Source organism: Carya illinoinensis, chromosome 5, assembly GCF_018687715.1.
Source record: "Carya illinoinensis cultivar Pawnee chromosome 5, C.illinoinensisPawnee_v1, whole genome shotgun sequence".
Taxonomy (NCBI): domain Eukaryota; kingdom Viridiplantae; phylum Streptophyta; class Magnoliopsida; order Fagales; family Juglandaceae; genus Carya; species Carya illinoinensis.
This window is the reverse complement of record NC_056756.1, coordinates 34661324-34676197: the sequence shown is the minus strand read 5'-3', so window position 1 is coordinate 34676197 and position 14874 is coordinate 34661324. Positions and strand designations below refer to the sequence as shown.

General features: G+C 35.1%; 1 protein-coding gene across 2 annotated transcripts; it reads right to left on the bottom strand.

The window, feature by feature from the left end:
• Positions 1-552: 552 nt before the first annotated feature.
• LOC122310686 (plant UBX domain-containing protein 2) lies at positions 553-7526 on the bottom strand. 2 transcript variants are annotated; one of them, XM_043124793.1, is made up of 3 exons: positions 6297-7524; positions 1797-2075; positions 553-1000 (listed from the first exon to the last, which is right to left on the bottom strand). In XM_043124793.1, exons 1-3 carry the CDS (start codon positions 7191-7193, stop codon positions 743-745), a joined length of 1434 nt encoding a protein of 477 aa, XP_042980727.1. In that variant the 5' UTR covers positions 7194-7524; the 3' UTR covers positions 553-742. The 2 variants fall into 2 exon arrangements, with proteins under 2 accessions (XP_042980727.1, XP_042980728.1); XM_043124794.1 differs by lacking the exon at positions 553-1000 and adding an exon at positions 1041-1571 and having other exon boundaries at positions 6297-7526.
• Between the last annotated feature and the right edge of the window lie 7348 nt (positions 7527-14874).

Genomic DNA, 14874 nt, shown 5'->3' with positions numbered 1-14874 from the left:
TTGGCCTGCTTAATGGATGGAGCGCATCTCCAGGTGCACACCAGCAGCTTCAGCATGCCTATAATGCCCTGATTTTTTGGACACTGTTCCCTGCACTATCAGTGCGTTGAGGTTGCAGCTGTTGATACCATTATTGTCACATCAAGGCTCCTTTGCAGCACAGTAAGCGTTAGTGCTACAGATATGACACAGACGACAGGAATTGAGTGGATTTGTTTTCTCTTTTGGGGGGTGGGGAGCAGAAACAAGAAACAGAGAACCAAATGTTTTAAGCCAAATATCAATCTGATGTGCAGAGTTAAGTGAGCTTATTAATGGAAAATTTTGCTAAAATGCTATCACTAGTTATAAAAATAAACATATATAAAGCTGAGAAAGAAGAAAGACATGTAAAGAACACCAATTTCAGACAGCTTTCAGGGGCCTATAACAACGAATAGTTACCTGAATCAGGTATTACCGTGCAATGAACTCGACAAGTTCAAATCTTTTTGGATAGACCTCCAATATGAACACACTAGTTAAATTGTATAGCACTGCTTAGACAGCGGATGCATTCAAATGCTCGGGTTGAAACCATTTCAAACCAGAAACAAACAATCAATGAAGTGTAGGATGTATATGTGCTTGTATAGAACGGTGTACTGTTTTGATTAAAAAATACATGGAAAGGGAAACTGATGATAGTATGATACCAACAGCTACCCACCAGGAGTGACTCTAAATTGTTATGCGCGCCCAGTTAAAACTGAGCAACCGCAGAATCATTTCCAAGTGGTTCACTAATTTCAAGCAGGTCATTACAGAGGCCGGTGAAAACAACAGAATCTGTTTCAATAGGTTTGAACTTGATAAGAGCTGAGGGCACCAGGTCCTCCTCATCTAGTGTTAACGCTTTCTCCCCTTGGGGTGGAAAATGAGGGATCACCCTTCGTCTGACTGCTACAGGATGTAACAGATCAAACTCCAAGCTGGGGTCCTTAAGTGCTGAGCTGACAAACTGATTTATCAAACGAACAAAACAGAAAAGAAACAGCTTAGTTCACGAACTCAAGATGAAATATAGTACTATCATCAGATCTACACACACAATTGTTGACCATCTATTTTCATTTGACCAGGAAATACTAAAGACTACATGTTCTTAGTAGTAGCAAAAAGTCCAAATCAATCACCAAACATATTCCAGAGCACATAATATGCATCTATAAAAAGCAGACAAAATATTCTATCAGGCCATGCAATGTGCCTTGGAAATATTGAAACTACTTCTGAGAAGCAATTTCTGTTCAGATTTAAGCCAAAAGACTTTAAGTGTGACAGACTTCGTAGGGGCCAAATTCACTCACGAATTGAAAAAATAGAAAATGCTGAAGCACATCGCATGCACAAAATGTCATCATGAAACCTGACATTGCCCCAGGGGCCAAACTAACTCATCCGAAAAGAAAAGGCATTGTCACCAGCAGGCAATCCATATTTCCATCACGTACCCAGTGTACCAAGGGTTGCTGTTTGTACCAGAAAAGTCTCCAAACAGAAAATTTCCATGTGAAATAGAAAAGCGGCAGCTAGAGAAAAACAAACTGACATTGAATCACATAACAGATGGACAAGAAATCGCAAGTAACTCATATAGAGCCAGTCTGAATGGATATATTAAACAATAACAGCTTCTAAATGAAAGACATCCTCTGGGAATTTTATTTTGGTACCAATTCATTGTAAAATCACATGTTTTTGCAAGTTGTAAAATCACAATTAACATCGAATAGGAAGTAGCTGAAAGGACAAACCTCGTAGAGAGAGCTAGTTGGCTCCCAAGGGGCAAAGACGCCTTGGAGCACCACTCCATCAGGAAACTGAATCCGGATGACAGTTCTCTTGTATCGCCTCCTAGCAGCTTTTGCCTGCTTTTCCTTATATGACTTTGGGATCAAAAGCTGAGACTCTGCAATCTTTTTCTTCCTCATATCAGCTTCTCTTTTGAGTTCTTCAATTGAGAGGTTAAAGAAAGAATCTGGTATCACAATTTTTGCAGCTACGCTTTCAGGGACAGAAAAGAATACCCGGACCTTTAAAAAAAAAACTGTTAATGACAATAATAGATGGACAATTCCATATTAAAGAAGATTTACTCCAATCGCCGGTAATTATAGAAAGCACCAAAAGAGAGAACAAAAACTGCTGCAGAATTTCGTATATAACCTAAAAGTGAACAGATTTTAAACAGAAACAAGCAGGAGCAGTATTAAAGCACAGCGAAGGAAGTACTCTGGGTTGATTGCATTCAGCAACCGTGCAGAGTTGATTTGAAACTGGTTGAGCTGCTATAATAATCAAATAGAAGGGCAACAGGATACAAACTTAGTAATGCTATTAACTTCATAAGAATAAGATAGTACATCTAAGTACATTCAACCAAAGACTACTTTGAGCTGTGAAATTACTACAAATTGGATCATTGTTTCCATTATTGTAATGGGGCAAGTGCCTGAGTACTTTGCTAAAAGAACAATTCAATCTGGTACCATCAACATATGAAAAATGTATAGCAAGCCGTCTTTCTGTCTATAATTTTTGGACCAAATGCCATCTCCTCCCCCCATAAGTATAGGGTGGAGGATATGGTAATGAGTTCAATCTTGTGCAGGTGTGAGTCAAACTAGGTCCGCTGTTGTGTGGCAAACCCAATATTAGAGTCTAACACAATAAATGCGCCATAAATGCCCATACAATAAATGCCAATTTTTTATCTACCCTCCCAGATTTCGAGTTTAGGTCCCCATAGAACTTCAGCTACATGCAGAGATGGTGCTTCAGTTGTGGCTTTAAGGTCCTCTATCTCTTAAAATCTAGGTAAGCATATGTGATATTGTGGTTTGAACTCATATCTAATGTTGGTTTATTTGAGCTTGGGAAAATTTGGGTGTTCTGGTCAGTGAGATTTCAAGAATGTTTTGAGAATTGTTTTAGAAAGAAATTCGAGGTGTATTTTTTTATTGGGTTTTGTGAAGGTAGATAGGACAATTTGAAAAAAAAAAATTGTTTTGAAATATGTTTCATGTTAGGATTTGTGAAAGTGGATGGGTAGAGTTCAAAGTTATTTGAATATATTTTTTTTAGGTATTTATGTATTGGTTTTTGTGTTTTTGAATTTTCACTGAAATCTAGGTAAATGATGGGATGAAAAGCTGAAATAAATTTTTTTTTTTTGAGATTGAATGATGTTTGGATAAGTTGATTTCTTTTTTTGAAAAATCTTGAGAAGTAGAGTAAACCAAACAAGGATTTAGCTTTTCTCTTTTAGGGGCATGGTTTTGATTTTCTAATACGATGCAAGGTGGCTCGTCAGTTAGAGAAATTGCAAAGAGAATTTCTATTTGTTGTTTTTTTTTTTTGGGGGGGGGGGTTTGGAATAGATGGAGAATTCAAGTTTCATTTGGTGAATTGGGCTCTGGTTTGTACCCCTATACGCGAAGGCGGGCTGCAAATTCAGAATTTGTTGGTTTTGAACAAGGCTTTATTGGTTAAATGGTTATGGAGATATCACAAAAAGAGGGGAGCTTTATGGAGGGTGATCATAGATTTAAAATATGGTGGATTGTGGGGAGGATGGTGCTCAAATGAGGTGAGTGAACCACATGGGGTGGGGCTTTGTAAACACATAAGAAGAGGCTGGATCAATCTCCATCGATCAACAAGTTTTGTAGCTGGGGATGGCTCTAGAATTAAATTCTGGAATGACCTATAGTGTGGAGATCTAATCCTCAAAGAAGCCTACCCAATACCATACAACATTGCACAAAGAAAGGCGGCTTCAATAGCAGAGCTCATGGATCTCTCAAGTGGCTCTCCCAAATGGAATATCATTTTCCTTAGAGATGCCCAAGATTGGGAAATTGACACATTTACAGATTTCTTCAATCCAGTGTACAATTGTTGAGTGACTGGAGGAGCGGATAAGATTATGTGGTCACCATCCAAGAAGGGGAGCTTTACTGTACAGTTGTACTATAGTCCCTTGTGACACTACAACAACATTCCCATGGAAATACATATGGAAGACTAAGGCCCCCCTAAAAGCTTTTTTTTGTATGAACAGCTTCGTTAGGGAAGATTCTTACCTTAGATAATCTAAGGAAATGCAAACTCATGGTATTGGATTGATGTTACATGTGTAAGAAAAGTGGTGAGTTTGTGGATCACCTATTATTGCATTGTGATGTAGCCATGAGCTTATGGAATGATATCTATGCGAGAATGGAACTCTTTTGAGTAATGCCAAGAATGCTTGTTGACTTTTTGGCCAGTTGGCAAGGCATCCGGGGTGACTCTCAAATTGCAACTATGTAGAAGATGATACCGACGTCTCTATGGTGGTGCAAATGGATGGAGAGGAACGGTCAGAGTTTTGAGGATCGTGAACGGACAATGGACAAGCTTAGAACTTTTTTTCTTCAGACTTTATTCCATTGGTTGACTGTAATAGACTGTACATGATTTTCTTGTATCTTTAGACTATCATGCATAGGTGTGGTTCTTGTATATGTCCCGTGTATTTTTCATCTATTCTCAATAAAATTCTTATTTACTGATAAAAAGAAAATCTATTTTCACATGGTGAATTCTGATCATTCATCTTACATGACATAATGAACTGCAAACAACACTTAAACTTCATCCTAGCATCAACTCATAATTTTTGTTTTCAGAATAGAAACTTAAAAAAAAAAAAAAAAAAGTTATTTATCATTATCCATATAGCACTTTATTTATCAAAAAAAAAAAAAAAATAGAAACTTTTTTTTAATAAGTTATTTTTACAATAAAACTTTCAATTCATTGTAAGGTTAACCATCTGATCAGCAAAAATTTTTCATGGTTGCCTAAGATGTTGCCATTATCTGAAGATAAGTTGTTACTTATGTAATATCTTCGATTGAGTATGGTATTTTCAAAATCATCATATAATAAATAATCTAGAAATTGCAATAGAAAAGAAAAAGAGAGGTTTGTGATGATTTCGAAATATTTTATACTAGGTAATCTAGTATTCTTATGCATGAAGATAATCAATTCGGTCGTTGTGGTCAGACTTAGTGAATGGGATCTCACATTACTTGGGAGGGAGAAATTCGTTCCGTTTATAATGATTCTAATGGGCTCCCATTATAACATTAACTAGTCATTTTGTAGTATAGCCCATATGTAGTTTAGGCTTTCCTTAGATTATAATTTTTTTTTGATAAGTATTCCTTAGATTATAATATCAGAGACAATTCCAACCAGAATTGTGTCACTTGAGGCATATCATTTATAAGGGATCAACCTAGTGGGAATGAAAGAAATTTAATGGGAGGAGATTGTTATACCCCATATTGAGTGGAGGAGGTAGTGAACGGGATCCACATTGCTTAGGAGGAAAACTTTTACAATAGTTCCAATGGGTTCCAACTGGAATACTGACTAGTTCTTTTGGAGTATAAAAGCTCACAAGTCTCTTTTGGTAGAAAATACCAATGGGCATCAAAAGGTGATTGATTGTTAGTGTCATGACTTACAGATAACTTTAGTGTGCCCGTTAAGAATCTTCAAGAGTGATGGCTTCTGATTACTTTATGAAATTTAAGCAACTCATAATGTGACTGGATAAACTACACCAACCCTACTGAATGGACTTGTTAGGGGTCATAACCATAATATATTATCGTGCATTCAACTTAGCCCTGCTATGAGGCGGGAAACAAAACAACATCACATAACGCCAAGAATTTGGTATTCTTTAGGCCAGAGGATGCTTAAATAGGAAAGACCTGACAGCAGAAATAATGGCTGGTAATGCTATAGCAAAGGGTGTGGTCCATACGGTTGTGCCTACTGCTGCAAGAATGGGCTCCAAAGATAATTATCAACTTTCTTTCTTGTTTTTTTTCCTCTTCCTTAGGGCAACGACAAAAAGAAAAAATCTAAGCCCTTGCTCCTCGTTCCTCAGTTATAAGTCAACCAGTAGAAAAAATTTTTGTATTTCAGTTTCATCACTTTAACATCTAAATCACAGTTCTCATCTAGATAATCCACATTCAAAATCCATAATTCTATCAAACTATAAATTTATAAATTTGGGAGAGAATGGTCCAAAAAGTACGAAAGCAAATATTATGATTTTTTTTTTTTTTTTACACGCAATTGATCTTGAATTATGAATATGCATATATTTCCACTAGAAAGGAAAATAACAAATGATAACCAAGCACAACACTTCTTCTGAAATATGCCATCGATAACCAACATACCTGCCTGTCAACCTTCTTCGGCTCAATCTGTTCTTCCACATGAGCTGAAGTCGCAGGTGGCAAATTTTCTTTCTTTTGTAGTTCCTCTACCTTTCGTGGTTCCAGAAACGTTATTGCACTATTAATTAAACTGATCCGGTCTTCTGTAGGAGCCTCCATGATTGCCCACATCTCTCCATCCTCCTCTTTCAACTCAAAACCTACAAACTCCAACAACTCAACCCCTCCTGCAGCCACACCAATTGCCTCCCTTATCTTCGGATTACTCATCCGAATTTTCCTGAACTTCACATTCTCCGGTTCCCTCACTATATTCCTCAATAGCTTAAGTACAACCTCCACCGACCCCTCCGAGGGCTTCCCTGAAACAAACACACCAATGCAACTCTCCAATTCACTCCTAGACTCCGCCCCATTGTCGGGCAAATCCAAAAGACCAATGTTTTCCACCGATTTATTGACACAGCTATCCACATGTACAGACACCTCGTCTTCAGACCGATAAGATTGCCCACAAATAGGACATTCGTATACATTTATTGAATACCCATTTTGTGATCTCTTCCCAGAAGTGATCAAAGAACCAAATGGATCAAACCCATCAGCCGATTTTTTATTGGGGCTCGAATTATTCGATGAATCCGACCTAGTCTGATTGGAATCAGATAATTTTTTAGGCAAAGGTTTCGAAGTCGAACTGGCTGAAGGGGACGGAGATGGAGTCGGCTTTGTAAGGGGAACTTGCGAAGAATGGTGGGCGGGGATTGGATTAGTGGGTCCCGAAGAGGAAGATCCCAAGACTCTACCTTGGCCCTTGAATTTACCAGAAGAGGATGACGAGAAGGGATTGTTGACTTTTTTCATGAAGCCCTTGACCTTGTCTTTCATGTCATCCATATCTACAAGCTCAGGTGAAATATAATGCAAGAAAGAGAAGAAGCCGTTGAAGAGTTGAATCAAAGGCCAAAGGGATTTCGGCGATTGAATCAGAGATTCCTCGGGGAATGAAATTAGGGGTTCTAGCTGATGAAATCCGGGGAACAAAAAACCCAAACGAAAATATTTCGTTACAGTTTTTGGGGAGGCGATGAACTAACCTCGGAAACTCTGAAGAGAAGCAGTCTGTATTGAGGAGAGGAGAGGAGAGGAGACTTGGAGGTAAAAAGAAATCTGAAGAGTCGCTGCTATTGGCAGTTGAATGGTGGTATTCTTGCGTTGAAGGGACGACGTTTTAACGTGCAAATAACCAGTAAATAGACCAACGATGTCATGCCACGTCTTAAATTGTCACGTCCGAAAGCGTTGCGCATTTTTTTTTTTTTTTTTTTTTTAAATAGGAAAGCAACCTCGTATTCATCAACCTTAAGACATTACAAATAATGTTTATCCACATGCGATAAATAAAGAATAAATATAAAATTATTATAAACTTATATGTATAATTATCTTTAATCATGAATTAAAATTATTTTTAATCATCAATTAAGATTATTGAGCTATTAATTAAGATTATTGAGTCATTAATTAAGACTTAAGTTATATTTAAACTCCTTTATATTCATATATATATGGGTATTATTCATTTGTATATGATCAAATTTTGCATTGAATAATAACTATCTCTCTTACAATATCCTCTTTCTCTTATAATATTACTTCTCTTTTAATTTCATAACATGTTATCAATACGAAAGTTCTGATGATTTTGAAGTTAGTAGTTTTCTACTTCAAGTAAGTTTTTTAATATATTATTTGTAGTTCCCAAAATGAATATGAAATATTACATTACTTATTATTACTTAATGAAACTCTATGTTTATTCTCATGATTTTGTGAATATATTTCTTATTTACAATATAAACATACTTATGTTCCTGATTTATATACGTAGAAAATATCAAATCTTACAAAATTGGAATTCGTTGTTCTTGACATTTCTGGAAAAAATTATTTATTTTGGATCTTTGATGCTGAGATCCATCTGGATGCGATGAACCTGAGAGATACAATTAAAGAAGGAAATCAAGGGTCTCGACAAGACTGCGCTAAGGTAATGATTTTCCTTCGGCACCATTTTCATGAAGAATTAAAAACTGAATATCTCACAGTAAAAGATCCCCTTATTTTGTGGAATGATTTAAGGAAGATATATGAGCAATAGAAAATTGTAATCCTCCCAAAAGCTAGTCATGATTGGATGTACCTGAAGTTGCAGGACTTCAAGAATATTAGTGAGTATAACTCTGCATTATTTAAAATTAGCTCACTATTGAAATTATGTGGTGAAAAAGTCACTGATGATGACTTGTTAGAGAAGACATGTACTACTTTTCATGCATCGAATGTGCTTCTGCAGCAGCAGTATCGAGAGCGAAAGTTTAAAAAAAATTTTGAATTTATATCTTGTCTTCTAGTGGCTGAGCAAAATAATGAGTTTTTGTTAAGAAACCATCAGTCACGTCCTACTAGTTCTATATCGTTCATTGAAGTGAATGGTACTAAATTTACACCATTCCCATAAACGAATGGTGCATCTTTCCAAAAAATCGAGGACATAGACGTGGTAGGAAAAACTATAGAAGTGGAGGTCCTAAAAGCCACCACACCAAAAGGGATATTAATAGATATACACCGTATCACCAGAAGTGGTTCAATTCAGAGAAGGGTAAAGGTCCTCAAAATAAATTTTTAAAGAAAGATGAAGATGGATGCCATAGATGTGATATGACTGAACATTGGTCTCGTACCTATTGTACAGCTAAGCACTTAGTTGACTTATACCAAGTTTCTATAGAAGAAAAAACAAAAAAGTTTGAAACAAATTTTGCTGAACCATCAGATACTTTAGTTTCTATAGATGGAGAAGATATTACAAACCTTGATATTTCTGATTTCTTTGAGGATTCTAGTAGTAGAGTTGATCATTTGATTGGTGATGGAAATGTTCCTTTTTAATTAATGTATTTTCTTTATCTTATTGTAAAACTTTTTTATATTTTGCAATGTTTTGTAGTAATGAAAATTTTATATATTTTGTAGAATCATGAGTCTTACTGATGAACTTTTTATCTTTGAGATGAATAATAGATATGTATGTCTAGCTGACAGTGCTACAACTCACATAATTCTTAAGGATAAAAAATATTTTCAAAATTTAACACTGAGTAAAACCTACATTCATACCATATCTGGTTCATTAAATCTAATTGAAGGTTTCGGAAGAGCTTATATTGTGTTATGTAATGGTACCAAATTTTGTATTGATGATACTCTATTTTCTTCACAATTCAGAACAAATTTATTGAGTTTTAAGGACATACGTTGTAATGATTGTCATATTGAAACCACCAACGAAGACAATAAAGAGCATCTTCTCATTACTAAAATAATTTCGAGCTAGAATCTTGTATTAAATAAACTGTTTGCTCTCTCATCTGGATTGTATTATACAGAAATGAGAACAATTGAATCACATGTGGTAATGCACCAGAAGTGCATTGACCCCAAAATATTTATGACTTGGCATGATTGCCTTAGATTTCCGGGATCAATAATGATAAAACGAATAATTGATAATTCGTATAGACATCCCTAAAGAATCAGAAGATTATCTTACCTAATGAATATCCATGCTCTGCATGTTCTCAGGATAAATTGATTATTAAACCATCTCTTTCAAAAGTTATTCTTGAATCTCCGTTATTTTTACAAAGGATTCATGGGGATGTATGTGAGCTTATTCAACCATCAAGTGGACCGTTAAGATATTTTATAGTTTTAATTGATGCATTAAGTTGATGGTCACATGTTTGTCTACTTTTCACTAGAAATATTGCATTTGCTAAACTTCTTACCCAAATAATTAAACTACGAGCACAATTCCCTGACTATCCAATTAAAATTATTTGATTGGATAATGTAGGTGAATTTACATATCAAGCTTTCGATAACTATTGCATGTTAATAAGAATAGATGTTGAACATCCAGTTGTCCACACACACACTCAAAATGGTTTAGCTGAATCATTAATTAAAAGGTTTCAGCTAATCGCTTGACCTTTACTTATGAAATCAAAACTTCCTATTTCTGCCTGGAGACATGCTATACTTCATGCATCATCGTTGATTCGAGTTAAGCCATCAGCATATCACAAATATTCTCCATTACAATTTGCATTTGGTCAACAACCAAATATTTCTCATCTTCGTATTTTTGGATATATGGTATATGTTCCAATTGCACCTCGATAATGTACAAAGATGAGTTCTTAACGTAGACTTGAGATATATGTTGGGTTTGATTCTTTATCTATTATTAGATATCTTGAGTCTCTTACAGAGAATATGTTTAAGGCATGTTTTGAGAATTGTAATTTTGATGAATCCATTTTTTTAACATTGGGTAATGAGAAGTTAGTGCCTGAAGCACGATAGGAAATTACTTTGGAAAATAAAGTCATTTTTCAATTTGATCCTCGTACAAATAAATGTAAACTAAAGATTCAAAAGATTATTCATTTGGAAAGTGTTGCAAATCAATTATCGGATGTATTTACTGACACTAAAGGTGTGGTAAAATCATATATTTCTGTTGTTGATGTTCCAGCAAGGATTGCAGTCCTTGAAGGACAAGTTGCCAAAACAACAATAGGTGAGTCTAAGATACGCCTGAAGCGTGGACGACCTATTGGTGCAAAGGATAAAATTCTTTGGAAGAGAAAAATACAAAATGAATTTGGTACTCCCGAAGAGTCCATACCCATAACACAGACTATAAGAGTAATTGATGCTCCTGAAGAGACTAAATCGCCTGAAAAAGAACCTCCTGAAGAGGTATTTAATGAAATGTCTTCCATTGAAGAGGGACAAGTACCTAAAAATAATGAGATCTTGATACATTTCATGAGTATTGGAGAAATTTTGGATAGAAATAAAACTATTATCGACAACATATTTTCATATAAAATGCCCTTGACATTACCAAAAGTAATGAAGAAATTGAGCCAAGAACTGTCGAAGAATGTCGACGTAGAAATAACTGGCCAAAATGGAAATCAGCTATTGAAGATAAATTAAACTCACTAGCAAAACGAGAGGTCTTTAGACCAATTGTACAAACACCAAAGGATGTAATGACTGTTGGATATAAATGAGTATTTATACGTAAGTGTGATGAGAACAATGAAATTGTGCGATATAAAGCACAACTTGTTGCACAAGGTTTCTTGCAGAAACCAGGGATTGATTATAAGGAAACATATTCTCCTGTTATAGATGCAATCACATTCAGATTTTTGATTAGTTTAGTAGTTACAAAAAGATTGGATATGCAATTGATGGATATGGTCACTGCATATTTATATGGATCATTGGATCATGACATATATATGAAAATCTCTGAAAGATATAAAATGTCTGAAGCTTCTAACCTGAGTACATCCAAAAATATGTATTCTATTAAACTTCAAAGATCTTTATATGGGTTAAAGCAATCCGGACGTATGTGATATAAACGCCTTAGCGAATATTTATTGAAAGAAGAATTTGAGAATAATCCAATATGTCCATGTGTTTTTATTAAGAAATCAGATTTAGGATTTGTTATTATTGCGGTTTATGTTGATGATCTAAATCTTGTTGGAACTCCTGAAAAGATTAGAAGAACCGCTAAATATTTAAAAAATGAATTTGAAATGAAAGACCTTGGCAAAATGAAATTTTATCTCGGCCTACAGTTGGAGCATTTGCAAAATAGAATTCTCATTCATCAGTCAAATTATATAGAGAAAGTCTTGAAACACTTTTACATGGACAAAGCTTATCCCCTGAGTAACTCCAATGGTTGTTCGATCACTTGATGTGCAGAAAGATCCATTTCGTCCTTATGAAGACGATGAAGAAATTCTTGGTCCTGAAATACCTTATCTCAGTGCAATTGGAGCTCTGATGTATCTTGCAAATTGCACTCGGCCTGATATTGCATTTTCAGTTAATTTACTTGCAAGATATAGTTTCACACCAACTCGAAGATATTGGAATGGTATTAAACATGTCATTCGATACCTCTGAGGTACAGTTGATATGAGATTATTTTATCAACATGGATCAAGTCCGCAATTAGTTGGATATGCGGATGCAGGTTATCTTTCAGATCCACACAGAGATAGACCTCAAACTGGATATGTATTTACTTATGAAAATTCTGTCATATCATAGAGATCTGTCAAGTAAACACTATCTACTGCATCTTCAAATCACTCAGAGATTATTACAATTTATGAGGCAAGTTGAGAATGTATTTGGCTAAGATCAGTGATTCAACATATTCAAGAAGAGTGTGGTCTTCCAGTGATTAATGATAGTTTAACAATTTTATACAAAAATAATGCTGCTTGTATTACTCAAATTAGAGGAGGATATATCAAAGGTGATAGAACCAAACATATTTAACCTAAATTCTTTTATACCTATGAATTTCAGGAGAAAGCTGAAATTAATGTCAAGAAGATACGATCAAATGATAATCTGGCAGATTTATTCATTAAAACATTACCAACTGCAACATTTAAGAAGATTGTGCATAAATTGGATGCGAAAACTTGAAGACCTATTATCATGTACTTTTCAGAAGGAGTAAATGTATTGAAGACTTGTACTGATTGTATTCTTTTTCCTTCGCTAAAGTTTTATCTCACTGGGTTTTCCTTTACAAGGTTTTAATGAGGCAATGTTAAATCACGTGGCAGTACACATGAAATGTTGTACTCTTTTTCTTTTGCCATTAGTTTTTTTTCACTGGGTTTTTCCTTGGTAAGATCTTAACGATGCATATTCTTTATGTATGGTCATCTAAAGGAGGAGTGTTTAAACTTATTTGTATGACCATCTTTAGCCATCAATTAAGACCATTTAGCCATCAATTAATACCATTGAGCCATCAATTAAGACTTAAGTTATATCTAAACTCATTTGTACTCCTATATATATGGGTATCATTCACTTGTATATGATCAAGTTTTGCATTGAATAACAACTCTTTCTCTTGCAATATCATTTCTCTTTTAGTTTCATAACAAAAATTTATATACAAAAATTATTTTTTAATAATAGATTTTACTCTTTAAAAAAAAAAATATATATACTATACTTATACAATTTATGACTCTATTTAGTATTATTCCGTGCTATCTATCCCAACTATACTACCATCAAAATCATCCAAAAAAATAATTGTATAGATAAATGGATGAGTCCACCAACTTAGTAAGCTACAAACATATATTAGTTAAGGGTGGGTAGCGGGGGCCCGCTCCCGCATCGGCGGACGGGCTACCCTGCACCACACATGCCAGGGCGGGGTCCCTCGCCCCGCATGAAATACGCTAAGCGAGGGCGGGGGGCAGGCAGGGCTCAACTCGCCCTACACTTAATATTTATATTTATAAATATATATTTATATTTTACAAATTGTATATATATATATATATATATATATAAATATACGACAATTTGTTAAATTTGTTAACAAGAGTCACAAGAGAGTAAGACTTGTTCACAAGATTGCATATGGCATGGGCACCCTAGGCCACCTTTATATAGAACTCCAAGACCATACAAGAGTCTTACTTGAGCAATGTGTGATGTCCATATGCAATCTTGTGAACAAGTCTCACTCTCTTGTGACTCTTGTGAACAAGTTTAACAAATTTAAAAATTACTAACATAATTTTTATGTTATTAATTTTTAAATTATTATATATATAAATTTTAATTTACGATTTAATTATATAAGAATTTGGGTCTAAAAAAAATTTTTAGACCCAAAAATAATTTTTAAGCTCAATGGGATATAGTGTTCTTGAAGTGGGCGGGGGGTAGGGCGGATGGGGTGTTCGCCCAGCCCCCCGACACTGGAGCGGGGGCCCCGTCCCTGCCTCTCGGGGGCAGGGTGCCGGATGGAAATACCACCCCTCGCATATGCGGAGGTAGGGTGCGAGGAAGGTGTGCCCTCGCCCCCGCATATGCGGGTAGCACCCCTAAAAACTTGATCGGTGCAAAACTGCAAGTGCACAGTATCGTAGTTTTATAATAAAGTGATAAGAAAAGATCGTTCTCAGGGATTGGTACCTTACTTTTGCCAAATACTAAAATTATACTAATCTCGATTTTATCTAGAGGAATCACTAAGATTTTTGTAGTTGCAAATTAAACTAAGATCAACTCAAAGAGAAATATGCAAAGGAAATAAAACTGACGTTCAAAGATCAAATTAATGGGAAAGAAAACTTCTAGAAAATCGATTTCACCTAATTCTTCACTATGTTTTTCTCATCCAGCTAATTTAATTTAATTCTTTTCGTCTATTAGCAAATCTCTAATTCATCCAAAAGCCTCTTTCGATAGTCAATTGGAAATGACTCTTGTTTATCAATTCACACAAGAATATACAAATTAAATAATCAAGATAGCAATAAGATCAATGATTTAATTACTACATAGGTTCATACAAGTCTTTCGATCTCTATATTTACCTATGCTGAAATATTCAAGATCTACCCTATGATTCCCTCTTTCGATA